The following is an 18,701-nucleotide window of genomic DNA, read 5'->3' as shown; positions in this document are numbered from 1 at the left end:
GAAGTTGTATTTTAATATTCTTTAAGCTATAGAAGTCAGTACAACAGTTAATTTTTCCTTAGTATTAAACATTCTTATACCATAGTGTAAAAAACGAGAAATTTGGAATATCTCACTTTTATTTAGTATGTTAAATGGCTCCATTCCTTCTCCTCACCAGGCACACCCACACAAAAAAACATTTTTGGAAAGATGTTATAGGGCAGAGTGTGTTAAGAGATGAGCCAGGCATGATGGCTTATGCCTGTAATCCCAGCACTTTGGGAGGCCAAGGCAGGCAGATCACTTGAGGTCAGGAGTTTGAGAGTAGCCTGGCCAACATGGTGAAATCCCGTCTCTACTAAAAATACAAAAATTAGCTAGGTGAGGTGGTGGGTATCTGTTAACAGCCCAGCTAACTCACAAGGCTGAGGCAGGAGAATCGCTTGTACCCGAGAGGTGGAGGTTGCAGTGAGCCGAGATCGCACCACTACACTCTGGCATGGGCGACAGAGCAAGCCTCTGTCTCAAAAAAAGAAAAAAAAAAGAAGTGAGTAAGAAATCTGACCCAGAGGCTGGCTCAGTGGCTCACGCATGTAATCCCAGCACTTTGGGAGGCCGAGACGGGTGGATCACTTGAGGCCAGAAGTTCGAGATGAGCCTGGCCAACATGGTGAAACCCCATCTTTACTAAAAATACAAAAATTAGCCAGACATGGTGGCACAGGCCTGTAGCCCTAGCTACTCAGGAGGCTGAGGCCGGAGAATTGCTTGAACCCAGGAGGTGGAGGTTGCAGTGAGCTGAGATTGAACCACTGCCCTCTAGCCTGAGTGAGACTCTGTCTCAAAAAAAAAAAAAAAAAAAAGTAAAAAAGAAAAAGAAATCTGACCCAGTAAGTCCAAAGGGCTGTTTTTTCCCTCAATTCTAAGAGTATTCCCCAGTAAGGCTATCTGGGGAATACTCTTAGAATTGAGGAAAAAAACAACCGTTTGGATTTAAAAGCAAAAAACTCAGCTCTACTGTCAGCAATGCGACCCTCACTCTTAGGGATGCTATGATAATTGCCATAGTATTTGTTAGATTCCAGTTAAATAATGATATAAGAGTATTTTGGCAGGCAAGCCCTCTATAATAGTGTGAGATGTGAAATTAGCAAAAATAACTCAGGCAAAATGTAGACTTTTTCAAAAGCCAGAAAGTTTTCATAACTTGATCAAAGGAAAGGTTCAGATGAAATGAATGTGGGACATCAGAGTGCCCTAATATTCTTCTTCTTAGAAAGGATGGGTTTTCTTTCAAAAGGGAAGCTCTGTCAAGGAAATCCGTATATGTGATCTTTCCACTAACAGCTAAATTAACTTTGTAATATACTTTGGCAGTGTAGCTTTCATGTTTGTAATTTATTTAAACCATGTCAATATTTAAGTCAAAATGATCACAGATATTTTAGCCATATTCTAAAATATATATGTTCACATAAATAATATATATACAACATAGTGTATGTAAGTATATACACTTTTCTTTCAGAATTCCAGAAAAGGAAAATTAAAAACAAAAAGAGTATTATTCTATAGAAATGGATATGCTGCAGGTTTCAGGGTTCATTGTATCAAATCCTTGTTTACTGTGAATATACTTTTCATTTGAGGGAATGCTTTCAGGTTTTTCAGATTACTACCCTTTGGTTATCATTACTATGCAGTCTACTTTATAGATCATTTGTGTCAAATGTTAAATTTTATATTGTCTTTCTCTTGCTTCCTGGAAGATTTTAATGTGCCTCTTCTAGATACTTGTTGAGATGTTTTTGGTAAACATGAACAGATTTTAATATTAGTGTAAGAACACGATGAAGAGAACTAAGTGCTTACCAAAAAATTAGCCATGTAATATATATTTCAAAATCATATATAGGAGAATACCTCATCTATTAAGTCTGCAGCACCAAACTGCAGGGAGTATAAAAATGAATGTTGAAATGAGAGTCTACTCGTGAGTCTCAATATTTCACAGACAAACATACATTTAGTAATTCTAAAACAAGTTAGATATTCATCTGTGCTATAGGCCAGAATGACCCAAATGCTATGGGAAAGTTGTTCTAGAAGGGAGGAAGAAACTCTTTTCTAACCAGGGACTTTCGGAATGTTTCTTAAGTAGGGTAAGAGGGATTTTACTGGGCTTGGAAGAAAGGGTTTGGCTTCAAAAGACAGCTTGGAGAAAAGATGGCATTTAGGCAAGAGGTGCTTGAATAAGAGCTCCAAATGAAGGAAGTGGATTGGAGAATAGTGAGCAGAACAGTTTGGGTGGAATATGTGGGCTGGAGGAATAGAATACTGTGGGCTGGAGGAATAGAAACTGGGGGCTTGAAGTGGCTTTTGGCCTCGGTTGTGGAGGGCTTTGATTGGCAATCTGAGAAATCTGGATTCTAATATTTCTTTCTCTATTCTTTTTTTTTTTTTGAGACAGAGTCTCGCTCTGTTGCCCAGGCTGGAGTGCAGTGGTGTGATTTCAGCTGACTGCAACCTCTGCCTCCGGGTTTCTAGCAATTCTCCTGCCTCAGCCTCCTGGGTTGCTGGGACTACAGGCACCTGCCCTCACACGCGGCTAATTTTTGTATTTTTAGTAGAGATGGTGTTTCATCAAATAGGGCAGGCTGCTCTCAAACTCCTGACCTTGTGATCTGCCTTCCTCAGCCTCCCAAAGTGCTGGGATTACAGGCATGAGCCACCGCGCCCAGCCAGTATATTTTGTTTTTGCATTAAACTTTAATAATACAATGGTTATTAGTCCATTTATGTTTACATTGGTATGAAATATTTGAGAAGAATCAGAAGACACTCCATATGGTTTCAATTAGAAAATTCTTTGAGTAGCTTAGAATAGAACTGATGAAAACTTTGACCTGAAGTATAGCTTTTTAAAAAAATTATTTATTTATTTATTTATTTATTTATTTATTTTTGAGACAGAGTCTTGCTCTGTCACCCAGACTTGGGGGCAATGGTGCAATATCTTGGCTCACTGCAGCCTCCGCCTCCCAGGCTCAAGCAGTTCATGCCTCAGCCTCCCAAGTAGCTGGGATTACAGGCATGTGCCACCATGCGTGGCTAATTTGTGTATTTTAGTAGAGACGGGTTCTCCGTGTTGGCGAGGCTGGTCTCAAACTCCTGGCCTGAAGTGATCCACCCACCTCGGCCTCCCAAAATGCTGGGATTACAGGTGCGAGACACTACGCCCAGCCTGAGAAAGAACAGCTTGTTTTGGAGACAGAGTCTCGCTCTGTTGCCCAGGCTGGAGTGCAGTGGTGCCATCTGGCTCACTGCACCCTTTGCCTCCTGGGTTCAAGTGATTCTCCTGCCTCAGCCTTCTGAGTAGCTGGGGCTACAGGTGTGTGCCACCACACCTAGCTAATTTTTGTATCTTTAGTAGAGATGGAGTTTCACCATGTTGGCCAGGCTGGTCTTGAACTTCTTACCTCAGGTGATCTGCCTGCCTCGATTTCCCAAAGTGCTGGGAGAAAGTATAGCTTTTGAGCATCGGTTAATGATGTAGAGACGGAACACACACGAAACTGAAGAACATTTTATAAAGCAGCAGTATATCATTTGCTTTGTCACTTTGGAGTCTCTTTTATTTCATTTTATCTCCCAGGGCCAGTGCTAGCCTACATATATTTGGTACATTCATTCTAGATAGGCAAGAAGTTCAGCAACTTTTGGAGAAGCATTTTTATGTCTTGCATCTTGCTGTTTGGAAATGTTATAAATCTCAGCTGAGAGTAATTGGGATAATCCTTGCTATCATCCAGACTGGCAGTATGTTTCAGATAGCCCTGAGTGTAGCAGGAGCCACCACAGAGAGCCATTTCAGGGTCATGCACAGTCTTTTTAGTTCATGAGATGTAGTTTTCAAAGGCAATGAATGTTCAATAACAACACCACCACCAAAATTTTATTAAATTAAAAGAGTTTCTTGAAAATGCTTTTCATAATTTTCACAATGGGGCAGATGATTTGATGAATTAATTTTCTAACAAGGTTAATGTCCCCTTAATCTCTATAGCTAGAACCGGTAACTTTTAAATGCAGTATGTTGCAGAGTAATTTCCTCATATTCATAGTTCATACATATGTAATACACACACTGTCTATATATATATACACATACTGCTTTTATTTAGTTCTTTATGATCCTTCCCTTCTCCTCCCCTTCCCTCCCCTTCTTCTTCCCTCTCTTCCTCCTTTTCTTCCCCCCCCTTTTCTTTTCTCTTATGTCTTTTAAAAAAATTGCCACTTAATATTTAAGATGTGATTACTTAGAATAATAACTCTCCTTTCCTTAAGGATTAATCAGTTCTTTCAAGTGCTTGGAGCTTTACATATGAAAAGCATAATATAAATGTGTTGTCAGTATTGTCATAATGGTAATGATGACCACATCAATTAAAACCATCTGTTTTCATCCTAATTTTCTGTTATGTGGTTCTTAGGTTCAGAATTTAACATTACGCAGCCAGAAGTTGGGTGTATTATCTAGCTCACAGAATGGTCCACCAAAAAGCACTAGTCAAACTCAGTCATTGACAATTTGTCATAACAAAACAACAGTGACCAGTTCTAAAATCAGCCAACGAGATCCTTCTCCAGAAAGTAATAAGAAAGGAGAAAGCCCAAGCCTGGAATCACGAAGCACAGCTGTCACCCGGACATCAAGTATTCACCAGTTAATAGCACCAGGTGGGATAAAACTTTTGTTGAAAATAGTTGTATTATTCATTTTCTTAGCAGACAGAGCAAAACAAAGGATGTTCATGACTTGAACAGGAGTGACACCTTTAAAACATTTTAAAATGTGAATTTTATAAATTTAATCTTAATGTGTAGCTTGAAAAGAGGCAAAAAAGCCCAACAGATAAAATAAATTGTAACAATATAATAGGTTTTTTTAAATCAAATGACATTTGATTAACATCTTTAAGTGCTGGTCTCTCCTTATATTGATAAAACCTTTTAGCTTTAAAAAAAGATTTGCCTGTAGTTTATTTAATACACTTCATTGGGATAATTTTTGAAGCTTTTAAAGAAGCAGTATACTATTTTGTTTAAAGTTGTTATCAGTGGGAGAAATTTGTCACTTTGAAACATAGGATTACGCATAATTATTTTCCTTATGTTGTTGCCTTTTTCTGTCTTTGATTTCATCTCTGAGAGGATCATCTCAGGCAATCAACTGAGTCATTGTCATTCTTCTCAAGCTTTGAATTCTACCTGTGCTTCCTTTACGTTACCAGATAATCTTGCCTCATGGTTCTCATATTGAAATGTGGGGGCCATCCAGATTGAGCTTGCTGTCTCTTCTGTTCATCTCAGAATTTCTCAGGATTGAATTTTCTTTACTTTTAATAAGATAAAGAGTTACATGTATTCTTAAACTTAGCACCATTTGTCCCTGTTGTTGATCCTACTTTTTTATTTGTTTTTTTTTTTTTTTACCTCTCCTGACCATCTTTAGTACATAATTGTTACAGCATCTTTTATCTTCTCATGCTAGACCTTTTCCTTTGTTTCTCAGCCATAATTAGGTCTCCCTTATTCTTAATGTATCTGCATAGTTTTCTAAATCACTGTAACTATATATTATTTGAGAGTGTGTGTGTGTATGTGTGTTGCACTGGGCTAGACACCTTATAAATGTTTCATTTTAAAAAAAATCTGGCCGGGTGCAGTGGCCGTAATCCCAGCACTTTGGGAGGCTGAGGTGGGTGAATCACTTGAGGTCAGGAGTTTGAGACCAGCCTGGCCAACATGGCGAAACCCCATCTCTACTAAAAATATAAAACTTAGCAGGGCATGGTGGCGCGCACCTGTAGTCCCAGCTACTTGGGAGGCTGAGGTATTAGAGTTGCTTGAACTTAGGAGCGGAGGTTGCAGTGAGCCAAGATTGCACTACTGTGCTCCAGCCTGGGCGACAGAGCAAGACTCTGTCTCAAAACAAACGAACAAAAAAACTTCCTTTGTTCCAGCAACCTCATTGGGTAAGGATCTTTTTTCTGTCCTTTTATAATGCTGCTTTACTTTTTAAAGAGTTGTTTTACACTTAGGTGTAAGTGTAAAATATTCCACTTAAACCTATTTCACTTCTTATGTTTCCTGTGTTAATATTGCCAGCATTCTCTACATCACTGAATCTCAATACTGTGGAATTGTCTGATTACCCTAGTTAGAAATTTCTCCTTACTCTGAACTTTTATGGTCCCTTCTGGTTCTTTTTCTTTTATAGTTATTTATATACTGATCTTAGCTTCTCTGCTAGATAGTGAACTCCTTGAGGGTAGGATAATAATATTGGGCATTTATGTATGTGTGAGGCACTGTGTTAGTACTTCACATTAACTCTTTAATCCCTTTTTAGATTCACCTTTTCATCCTTGTATCTTGACAGCACTAAGTTGTATCTTATATGTACTTACCTATATTAGGTAGGAGGTACATATTTGTTGGATTAATAGTTCATTTTTTTTCCGACTTGGATTTTGAGAATTATTGCAGTCTTTCTTACTGGTACTAATTAGGTATCACTATGCTTAGAATTGTTAAATCTGTAAGTAGGCTTTGATATAATGTATAAATTAATAAATATATTCAAGCTGGGCGCTGTAGCTCATGCCTATAATCGCAGCACTTTGGGAGGCTGAGGAGGGCGGATCACCTCAGGTCGGGAGTTGGAGACCAGCCTGACCAACATGGTGAAACCCCATCTCTGCTAAAAATACAAAAATTAGCTGTGCGTAGTGGCCGGCACCTGTAGTCCCAGCTACACGGGAGGCTGAGGCAGGAGAATTGCTTGAACCTGGGAGGCGGAGGTTGCAGTGAGCCGAGATTGTGCCACTGCACTCCAGCCTGGGTGATAGAGCAAGACTCCGTCTCAAAAATACATATATATATATTCATAGTATAGTTAGACACGATTTTTTTTTTTAAACCCCTGTGTGCTAGGCGCTGCTCTCTGTATGGCATAAAAGCTGGGCTTTTTTTTTTTTTTTTTTGTGTGGGGCGGGGGGGCCCCCTCTCACCCCGGGTGGGGTGCAGTGGCGCCATCTCGGCTCACTGCAAGCTCCGCCTCCCGGGTTCACGCCATTCTCCTGCCTCAGCCTCACCGAGTAGCTGGGACTACAGGTGCCCGCCACCACGCCTGGCTAATTTTTTATATTTTTAGTAGAGATGGGGTTTCACCGTGTTAGCCAGGATGGTCTTGATCTCCTGACCTCGTGATCTGCCCGCCTCGGCCTCCCAAAGTGCTGGGATTACAAGCGTGAGCCACCACGCCCGGCCAAAGCTGGGTTTTTACACTACTCTACAGAGTATTCTCAGCCTTAAACCAGCATCCGGCTAGTTTTGACAGTGTGGAGCAGCAGTGACCCATGGTGCTTAGAATGACTGCTCAGGGACAATTTCTAGTGATTCCTGCAGTTTTGATAAATTATAATGAAGGGTAGGTTAATTTTTTTCTAAAGAGAATATTATTTTCAGAGAAAGCCGGGAACTCTTTCAGGGTTAGTTCAAGCAAGGAAATCTAGTTTTGGGTTTTTCAGTCCCCCTTAACTCTCAATATCTGGTTCTGAATTGCAGCTTATTCTTCCCTCTTTCATTAATAGTGTGATAATATGCTTATAGTTTGCGTTCCTCTGATGGTCAATATCTTGTGTAAGTATGGAGGAAACCAGTAAGCCAAAACCACCAGAGTCTCAGGTCAGTTTTAATTCCAAATTCAGATCTTACATGTACTCCAATTTTCCGTGATGTTGTTGATTAGAAACAAAACCACGCAGAAAATCCTGAACTACTTAAAAGTTTCTTAAGCCTTACACTACAGTTATTCAAAGCCATTCATATTTTCTATTAAGGCTATAACTATATTTTTCACCTTTTTAGTTTTTCTGCTTTTATTGGTAAGAAGTTAATCTCGGCCTGGCGTGGTGGCTCATGCCTGTAATCCCAGCACTTAAGGAGGCTGAGGCGGGCAGATCATGAGGTCAAGAGATCGAGACCATCCTGGCCAACATGGTGAAACCCCGTCTCTACTAAAAATACAAAAATTAGCCAGGCGTGGTGGCACGTGCTTGTAAGTCCAGCTACTCTGGAAGCTGAGGCAGGAGAATCGCTTGAACCTGGGAGGCGGAGGTTGCAGTGAGCTGAGATCGAACCACTGCACTCCAGCCTGGCAACAGAGCGAGACTCCATCTAAAAAAAAAAAAAAAAAAGTTAATCTGAAGCTAAGATATTTTGAGATATTCTAAATTGATTATTTGTCCTCAGTTAGGAAAATGTTCCTTCAAGTCATTTTAAATGTAAAAAAATCGACTTTTATTCTAATGTAGTATAGTCTAATAATTATTATAGTATACATGGTTGTTGTTTTCTTATATGTATTTTTAGGGTGCTAAAGTAACTTGGTTTTCTTTATCATTTCTTTTTGAAGGTGGAGTTTCCACTTGATACTTATTAGTAAATTCTATTTTTAATATGTAAAATAAGGTCAAACTTTAAATGTTTGGAAATATGAACTGTATTAGAGCTCAAGTTTTTCTGTCACAGTTTTTAGAGCTTTTATGAAACCAGTTTAATTGGAAAAAATATATACTGTTTTTTGTAGACATTAATTCATTGTGTAGTGAGAAGGTCCTGTATTAATTAATCTGCTCCAGCTGCTGTAACAAAATACCATAGACTGTGGCTTAAAGAGCAGAAATTAATTTTCTCACAGTCCTGGAGGCTGGAAAGCCCAAGATCAAGGTCTGGCAGTGTTCAGTTTCTGGTGAGGGCTCACTTCCTGGCTTGCAGATGTCCTCACATGGCCTTGAGTGTGTGGTGGGTGGAGGGAGCAGAAGCCCTCTGATGTCTTTTCTTAAAAGGGCACAAACCGGCCAGGCTCAGTGGCTCATGCTCGTAATCCCAGCACTTCGGGAGGCCGAGGCGGGCCGATCACGAGGTCAGGAGATCGAGACCACGGTGAAACCCCGTCTCTACTAAAAATACAAAAAATTAGCCGGGCGTGGTGGCGGGCGCCTGTAGTCCCAGCTACTCGGAGAGGCTGAGGCAGGAAAATGGCATGAACCGGGGAGGCGGAGCTTGCAGTGAGCTGAGATTGCGCCACTGCACTCCAGCCTGAGTGACAGAGTGAAACTCCGTCTCAAAAAAAAAAAAAAAAAAAAAAAAAAAGGCGCAAACCATGTCATGTCAGGGCCCCACCCTACGACCTCGTTTAACCTTTGTTACTTCCTTAGAGGCCCCATCTACAAATACACATTGGGAGTTAGGGCTTCAGCATATGAATTTTATCCCACAAACATTCAGTCCATAACAGAGCCCTAGACTTAGTTAGGATCATAGGTTCTTTCAGACCTAATGCTCTCCTTAATAGCCAGATGATTTCAGGAAGTCACTTAACTACTCAGAGTTTCTTCATCTGTCATATGTTGGATTGGTATAGTACCCTGTCACCTTCATGGGGTTGTTGTAGTTACACAAAAACAGATGTAAGGTATAATATAGTCTTTCTCCTAATATTCCAAGGTTAGGAAAAAAAAATTGCCCTGTCTTTAAATCTGTGTTAAATGTGTGTAATTTTTACATGATATTAACATTAAGCAATTGTTTCAGTTTATCTTCTTGTGAACTCAGTTTCCATTCTTACTTAGGGAGGATTTCATCAGCATCTCCCTTTCTATAAACATGTGCCATCAGTTTGCAGAAAAGGCATAATGGTGGGGGGCTCCCTACCATTTGACTGTGCTAATTCTTACATATATTTATTCTTGTCGAGAGTGGCTTCTTTGTGGAGAAAACCTCATGCTGTCACATCAATTGTTGAAGTTTTTTTTTGGTGAGGGAAAAGGGTTAACAAAATCTCTTATTTAGGTAGCATGGGCTTCTGATTGTCTCATTCCCTGCAAGCAAAACTAGTGTTTTCCTAGATTTGGAATGGCCCCTAAGTTTCAGTTCTTAGTTACAGTGATTATTTAACTGTGCTACAGGATTCACACATGTCTTTTGCTTAATCATATTAAATTATTATACAAAATATTTTCTCTTCCTGGGTCAAATGATACACCCTCATCTCAGCTCAAAAATGGAAACTCATTTGGGAAGCTTTATAAGTAATTACCCTATTAGTTGGAAGCATGTTTAGATATGGATTAGAAAGGATGAGATCTTTATTTTATGAATTTTAACATAGTATTTTTATGATTTCAAAGTTATCTTTATATATGTTATACTCGTTCTATGATGATACTCCTCTTTTCCTGCAAAGAAGAAATTCAACTGTATAAACTTTGCTAAAAGTTAATGTAGATATTCAGGTGATCTATAAAATATAATAAGAACAAACCATGTATAGATTCAGATTATTAAGTTTTAGGCAGTTTTCTTTTAGAACTTATCACAATACAGTGTATTTTATGATATTTTATAGTTTTCCAACTATAAATTGTCATTAAACATTCAGGCCAGGCATGATGGCTCACGCTTGTAATCCCAGCACTTCGGGAGGCTGAGTTGGGCAGATCACTTGAGGTCAAGTTTCAAGACCAGCCTGGCCAACGTGGTGAAACCCCATCTCTACTAAAAATACAGAAGTAGCCGGGCGTGGTAGCAGGCGCCTGTAATCCCAGCTACTCGGGAGGCAGAGACAGGAGAATCGCTTGAACCAGGGAGGTGGAGGTTGCAGTGAGCTGAGATCATGCCACTGCACCCCAGCCTGGGTGACAAGAGCAAGACTCTGTCTCAAAAAAAAAAATTTTTTTTTTTTTTTTTTTTTTCAAATTACTCTTGTTTGGAAAACTTGTAGTAGAATTCTGAGGATTATGACCTTCTGATATGAACACTTTTTCCTTTAGAGTGATTTAAAAATTTCTGTATTTTTGAAATCAATACTAATTGTCATTTTTTTCTCTCACAGCTTCATATTCTCCAATTCAGCCTCATTCTCTAATAAAACATCAGCAGATTCCTCTTCATTCACCACCTTCCAAAGTTTCCCATCATCAGCTGATATTACAACAGCAGCAACAGCAAATTCAGCCAATCACACTTCAGAATTCAACTCAAGACCCACCCCCATCCCAGCACTGTATACCGCTCCAGAACCATGGCCTTCCTCCAGCTCCCAGTAATGCCCAGTCACAGCATTGTTCACCAATTCAGAGTCATCCCCCTCCTTTAACAGTGTCTCCTAATCAGTCACAGTCAGCACAGCAGTCTGTAGTGGTGTCTCCTCCACCACCTCATTCACCAAGTCAGTCTCCTACTATAATTATTCATCCACAAGCACTTATTCAGCCACACCCTCTTGTGTCATCAGCTCTCCAGCCAGGGCCAAATTTGCAGCAGTCCACTGCTAATCAGGTGCAACCTACAGCACAGTTGAATCTTCCATCCCATCTTCCACTTCCGGCTTCTCCTGTTGTACACATTGGCCCAGTTCAGCAGTCTGCCTTGGTATCCCCAGGCCAGCAGATTGTCTCTCCATCACACCAGCAATATTCATCCCTGCAGTCCTCTCCAATCCCAATTGCAAGTCCTCCACAGATGTCAACATCTCCTCCAGCTCAGATTCCACCACTGCCCTTGCAGTCTATGCAGTCTTTACAAGTGCAGCCTGAAATTCTGTCCCAGGGCCAGGTTTTGGTGCAGAATGCTTTGGTGTCAGAAGAGGAACTTCCAGCTGCAGAAGCTTTGGTCCAGTTGCCATTTCAGACTCTTCCTCCTCCACAGACTGTTGCGGTAAACCTGCAAGTGCAACCACCAGCACCTGTTGATCCACCAGTGGTAAGCCCTTGGAAGCTCTTTGACTTTCTTGCTGAACTGAAAGTAAAAACTGTTTTTTCCCCACATTATGTTTTATTGCAAGATCTAAATGCCTATGAACTAAAAAAGCTTGAAATTTCCATGTGTCAGTATTCTGACAAACATGCTGTATGGGCAAAAAAAAAAATGCCATTGTTTGTTTAGTATGGTTGCATGCTTTATAATTTGTGATGGTAATTAAAGTCCCTCGTTAATTTTATTACTATTTAAACAAATCCATCTGCTATCTTTACAGAGTTGATTTTTTTTCCCCAAGGGAATGCATTTGAACCAGTGTCATCTGCACAAAGTTTTTTCTCTTAAGGTGATTATCCTTCATAGATCCCTTCTGTTGGCTTGTATGTTCTCAAAACGTATGGTTTATCTAGCCTAACCCTTTTAGTTTTATGCATCCTGGAGTCCTGGGCTTTTAGGGGATTTTGTTTCAAGTTGGAGATAATGCTTATGTGATGTAGTTTTTGGGTAAAATTATACTTTGTAGTTGAAATTTTGTAAAAAAAATTTATTCTAGGAGAGAGTCCAGCTTTGCCAAAAATTTAACTGTAGGCCATCTTATAGAATTACTAAACTTAATGGTTTTTTATTTCTACTAAGGGAAAATATGTACTTAAAATATTTCTCACTTAAAAATCTCAAAAAATCTCGGTGGATGAATTTAATACTGAGGATGAAAAAATCCATGTAGAGGAGTAAAAGTTTTGAATAATTGAGATTGTAGTGGGATTTTTAAGATTATAAACCTCTAAAAACAATTGTTGCCTAGAAAGGAAAATTATCTTGAAAAATACTTTTCTTTAAACATTCTCTAAAAGACATTTTAAGATTTATAAAACTGAAATAAGGTCTCTAATTGTTTAGTAAGAAGGGTCAAATTCATAATTTGTAACTGAGGAGAAGAATCTTCCTAAAGGGAGGTTTTGTATTACACTTCATCCAAGAGATTTTATCACCTAAAAGCTAATAAATATTAGCTCAGAAAGGAGTTTTGAAGTATTTTTTATTGTTAATACTTGTTTTTTCTTTTCATACTTGGCTTATCCTCAACGTTCTTTAATGAAAAGCGTTTTGGTTCTCATGATACAAATGTATAGATTTTTGTATTCTTGTCATTCTGACTGATCTTAATAGGCACAAAGAGATTGAATTATACTTTCTGTAAATTTTTATTAAAAACAGCGTGTGGTGGCTCACGCCTGTAATCCCAGCACTTTGGGAGGCTGAGGTGGGCGGATCACCTGAGCTCAGGAGTTTGAGACCAGCCCGGCAAACAGGGCGAAACCCTGTCTACACAACAAAATCCAAAAATTACCCGGGAGTGGTGGCCACGTCTGTACTCCCAGCTACTCGGGATGCTGAGGCAGTAGAATCTCTTGAACCTGGGAGGTGGAGGTTTCAGTGGGCCGAGATTGCGTCCTGGGCAACTGAGCGAGACTTTGTCTCAAAAAAAAGGGAAAGAAAAATTTTTTTAAAGTTTATCATTCGGTTATCATGTCTATATTTTCTTTCGATAGATTTTTGGAGTTTACTATGGATATTGTAACAAAAACGGGTTTAGGAAGTGTACAGCACCTTCAAAAATTTTTAAATTTGAATTACTTTCTCACTACCTAGTTCAGTGATTTGATTTTTAACCAGTGAAAAATAAGGCAGTTTCCAGGCAAGGCATAATAGAAAAGAAAAAAATACGATTTAAAAATAAAAACAAACAAAAAAAACTTTATAGTCCTTATATATTTTTAATTGTTTATGTTAGGGGAAGCTATGGAGGAACAAATTTGGGATAGAAATATAAGGCTGGGTGTGGTGCCTCACACCTGTAATCCCAGCACTTTGGGAGGCCAAGGCAGGTGGATCACCTGAGGTCAGTTCAAGACCAGCCTGGCCAACACAGAGAAGCCCATCTCTACTAAAAATACAAAAATTAGCTGGGCATGGTGGCGAATGCCTGTAATCCCAGCTACTTGGGAGACTGAGGCACAAGAATGGCTTGAACCCGTGAGGCAGAGGTTGCAGTGAGCTGAGATCATACCACTGCACTCCAGCCTGGGTGACAGAGTGAGACTCTGTCTCAAAAAAAAAAGAAAAAGAAAAAAAATACACATATATGTATATGGAGCATAATACTTTAAAAACTAAAGCCAAAAATATTTTGTTGCTTCCTGCACTTCTACCTTAAAACATTTTTAGAAGTTTAAAAAATGATATTAATAACTTCTCTGCTATCACTGATACGGTTATTATGCTTGCTATGGATGTTTTCATGTTACCTTTCTAAATATTTTTTAATCTTTTACCTTTCTTTGAGTAACATAGCTCTTTAATAATTTATTAAACTTCTGTTTTTTTATTACCTTTGACCAAATGTGTTATTTTTTCCATTAAAACACATTTCTTCACAGTTTATATTTTTCTGGTTGTTTCAAATACTTAAAGGTAGAAACATATATTTTTTAAGAGATGTGGAAATTCAAAAGATAAGGGTGAATTTTCAAAGTAAAATCAGTATGCTTTTTAAGATACTTAAGAATTAAAGTTTTTTATTGACATTTGGATATAAGTATGTTGAGGGTAGATAATTTAGAACTAATAAACAAATATTCCTCAGTTTATTTAGGAAAGGGAAACAGATGGGAATATTGGACTTTATTGAGGTAAGTTTGGCAGTCTTTGTTATTTTTAGAATAGTTATAGTTATGAGCTAAACAGTAATTGTGATGTGCAGTTTCCTAATGATCTTGTGAGTGAACAAAACCTCCACTTTGCTTTTTTCAACATTTTAATTGTTGAACATTTAGATTTGTTAATGCTGATTGTGCCAGATGTCTGTGACAGATTTGTTTTTGCCTACTTCTTTTATTCATGCACTTATTTCGCCTTTATATGAGAGTTCTGGAAGTACATATAGTTAGCTTTAAGTATAATGAGTGGAAAGCATTTTACAGTATTTGATGGATTATTTCAAAATATGCTTTGTGTTATGGCTCTTTTCATTCTTTAAACTCTTCTGTTGTTTTTAAAAATCAGAATTCTATGTATGATCAAGCTTTGATTTCTTAAAAGATACTCTAGCAGATGTTTGAATAACATGTAACTGTGTTAGGATTAAAGAGAGTTTCAGCATTTTAAGCAAAGATCGTGTTCTTTGGAAGAAAAGTACTATCTATTATACTGAAGGAATGCTACATAGATAAAATTGCTGGTTGATAAAACCATACTTGTTTAATTATCTCTGAATTAACATCTCTGACACTAAGGCAAATTATTCACTGTGACAGCACTTGCCCTTGGGGACTAGATTTTTTTTCTTAACCCCCAGACACTTTTTAGAATGATTTTACCTATATTGGGCATTATCATCATTTAAAAAACTGTTATTATCATGAACAGATCTAGCAGATATAATTGTTGCTCCGAACAATAACAAATGACTGCTTTCACTTCTGAGATTCAAGCATGAGGCACAGAATCTCTCTTAGTGAAACTGGTTTCCAGGTGCAGAGTTGTGAGCAAATAACTTTAAAAAATGTTGCCTACTTTGTAGCTGCTTCAGATCTCAGTTCTGAATTTTATATTTGGCATAATATTATATTTGATATAAAATTATCCAGTAACAGTAGAATTTTAAAGTTGTACAAAAGACAAAAGAAGATGTTTTATTCTTAGTGGAGCCTTGGAAAGATTTTTATTTTATTTTATTTTTGATTGTCACCTATTGTTACCTTTATAACTTACTGTTATGTCCTTATAGATGAAACTTGATTGTCCCTTTTACAACACATGGGTTTTGCTGGTTTTAGAAATCCTGATCACTTTTATATATAATTTTATATACTTTAAAACATCAGACTTTTAAAATAGTTTGATTAAAAATGCACACAATATTAGATGTCGCTGAAAGGTTTCTTGTGAATGTTGAAAGTTTTTTTGTTTGTTTGTTAACATTTATGGGGCTAGGTGTGCGGTGGCTCATGCCTATAATCCCAGCACTTTGAAAGGCCAAGGCAGGAGGATCACTTGAGCCCAGGAGTTTGAGACCAGCCTGGGCAACATAGTGAGACCTCGTCTCTACAAAAAACATTTTAAAATGAGCTGGGTGTGTTAGTGAACACCTGTGGTCCCAGCTACTCAGGAGGCTGAGCTTGGAGGTCAAGGCTGAGTGAGCCATGATGGAGCCACTTCCCTCCAGCCTGGGCAGCAGAGTGTGACCCTTTTTCAAAAAACACTTCTTTAATGGGAAGATTAGTCAGTTTGGTTAAATAAGATTTTAAAAACTCATAATTTTTGTAAACTTAAGTAATAAGCTTTATAGGTAAAAGAAGGGAAATTAACTCTTATGGCTTTGTTTTTAGTAATCATTTTTCATAAATAATGAATGGTTAAGTAAATAATAAATGATAACAAATTAAAATACCCATGTCAATCTCTAGAAGTATTCTTTGAAATGGAAACATTAATAATAAGGTACTGACCAGGTGCGGTGGCTCACGCCTGTAATCCCAGCACTTTGGGAGGCCAAGGCAGGTGGATCACAAGGTCAAGAGATCAAGACATCATGGCCAACCTGTTGAAGCCCTGTCTCTACTAAAAAGTACAAAAAATTAGCTGGGCATGGTGGCGCGTGCCTGTAGTCCCAGCTACTTGGGGTGGCTGAGCCAGGAGAATCACTTGAACCCGGGAGGCAGAGATTGCAGTGAGCCAAGATCGCACCACTGCACTCCAGCCTGGCAACAGAGCGAGACTCCTTCAAAAAAAAAAAAAAAAAAGTATTTCTAGTTACATAACTCCTTCTCAGGGTGCTTTCAATTCCATTTTCCTTTTTCTTTTTTATGAGATGGAGTCTCACTGTCACCCAGGCTGGAGTGCAGTGACCTGATCTTGGCTCACTGCAACCTCTGCCTCCCAGGTTCAAGTGATTCTCTTGATTCAGCCTCCCAAGTAGCTGGAACTACAGGCGCCCGCCACCATGCCTGGCTAATTTTTTGTATTTTTTTTAGTAGAGGTAGGGTTTCACCATGTTGGCCAGGCTATTGTGGAACTCCTGACCTCCGGTGATCACCCTCCTCAGCCTCCCAAAGTGCTGGATTGCAGGCATGAGCCACTGCACCTGGCCCCATTTTCCTTCTTAAGTATAATCTTTATAATTGGATAACAAGGTGGTTAAGTTATAGACTTAAAAACTTTCTCCCATAAGTATGGAACATTATAAAAAGAGTAAAAAAAATAAGGTGTCAAAGAGCTTAGGCTGTGTGTGTGTGCGTGTGTGTGTATTTCAAGGAAAGATATTTTCTGTTTGCATATTATATATAAAGAGTCAGATCGTTGAGTAGAACAGAAAAGGAGAGATATAATTGTATGTCTTTTTTTGTAGATTCTCAGATGTTACTTTTTATAATTTAATCTTTAAATTACATAATAATAAGGAAGAGCCTGGGATAGAATCCTACATGTCCTAATATAATGTGTCATTGTGGGAATTCACTTAGTGTGCCTATGAAAAATGTTAGTATCTGTTTTGATTCATGACAGTTAGAAGCTAACAAAAACAGTTGAATTCCCAAAATCGTTATTTTATTTGTATTTTTTAATTATCGAAATTAAAAATATGTTCAGACTTGACTATCATCTTTTTGGAAACCTTAGTGATTTTTGGTCTAGATACTGATCCACAGCTTGCTTTCAGTCAAATATTATCAAGAAATATGAAAAACTTCATTTGAGCAATTTTAAAGTTTCAGCCTGTCAGAGTAGTCATTTTTACCTTGTTTTTAAATTTAATACACATAGAATTTAATTTTCTGAAATTAAGAACACCTGATAAAATTTAGTTTTGGAAACATTTTAAGGCAGTGTGGTTTGTCATTGCAGGTTTATCAGGTAGAAGATGTGTGTGAAGAAGAAATGCCAGAAGAGTCAGATGAATGTGTCCGGATGGATAGAACCCCACCACCACCCACTTTGTCTCCAGCAGCTATAACTGTGGGGAGAGGAGAAGATTTGACTTCTGAACATCCTTTGTTAGGTGAGAAAATACCAAAATTTGTGGGAATTTTTCTATTTGATAAATGTTAATAATAGGAAAAGTTGATTTTTTTCCCTCTCCTCCTTTCCCCTCTTTTTGTAGCTGGAATTACAGGTGCACACCATTACACCTGGCTAATTTTTTATTTTTTATAGTGATGAGGTTTTACTATGTTGCTTAGGCTGGTCTTGAACTACTGGCCTTTAGCGATTCTCCTGCCTTGGCCTTGCAAAGTATCAGGATTACAGGTGTGAGCCATTGCACCAGGCCTGTTTTTTCACTAGAGATGACATTAAACGAATTTGTTATGGTAGTTAATTGTAACAAAATGCAGAATTGAGTTTAAGGTTTTTTTTTGAAACAGGGTCTCACTCTGTCATCCAGGCTCAATCATAGCTCATTGCAGCCCCTATCTCCTGGGCTCAAGTGATTCTTCTGCCCCAGCTTCCAAATAACTGGGTCTACAGGAACCTTCCAGCACACTTGGCTAATTTTTTATTTTTGTAGAGATAGGGTCTCATCCCGTTGCCCAGGCTTGTCCCAAACTCCTGAGTACAAGTGATCCTCTTGCCTCGGCTTCCCAAAGTGCTGGGATTACAGGTGTGAGCTACCATGCCCAGCCTGGAAAATTCTTTAATAGCAGGGAAGCTCAATAGCTTATAAATTGTTCAGTACCATCCAGATGAAAACCTATCATTTCAGGCTTCTAATTTTTAGTGGTTTGTGCAGACATGTTTCATATGCTCATTCACATTCATGTATCAGACTATTTCTAGTTTAAAAATTAGAATTAATGAAAATTATTTCAAAAAATTTAAATTATACTTTC

At 38.4% G+C, this 18,701-nt stretch overlaps 1 protein-coding gene across 12 annotated transcripts in view; it reads left to right on the top strand.

Annotated features, from left to right (window-relative positions):
* The window catches only part of PHC3 (polyhomeotic homolog 3), a 97,601-nt gene that overhangs the window by 42,500 nt on the left and 36,400 nt on the right, over positions 1-18,701 (top strand). For 10 of the 12 annotated variants that reach the window (XR_009209502.1, XR_004251451.2, XM_058427011.1 and 7 more), the window contains 4 exons: positions 4,476-4,722; positions 10,946-11,814; positions 12,110-12,157; positions 17,719-17,872. Coding sequence is in view for 10 of the 12 variants with exons in the window: in XM_058427011.1 (XP_058282994.1) it covers positions 4,476-4,722; positions 10,946-11,814; positions 12,110-12,157; positions 17,719-17,872 (1,318 nt within the window). In the remaining 2 variants the exon portion in view is untranslated. The remainder of the gene's footprint in view (positions 1-4,475; positions 4,723-10,945; positions 11,815-12,109; positions 12,158-17,718; positions 17,873-18,701) is intronic. The other 2 variants (XM_058427014.1, XM_032173980.2) reach the window with 1 other exon arrangement.

Source organism: Hylobates moloch, unplaced genomic scaffold (assembly GCF_009828535.3).
Source record: "Hylobates moloch isolate HMO894 unplaced genomic scaffold, HMol_V3 SCAFFOLD_13, whole genome shotgun sequence".
In the NCBI taxonomy this organism is placed as follows: Eukaryota; Metazoa; Chordata; class Mammalia; order Primates; family Hylobatidae; genus Hylobates; species Hylobates moloch.
The sequence above is the reverse complement of the archived record's forward strand: the minus strand, read 5'-3'. Positions and strand labels throughout refer to the sequence as shown.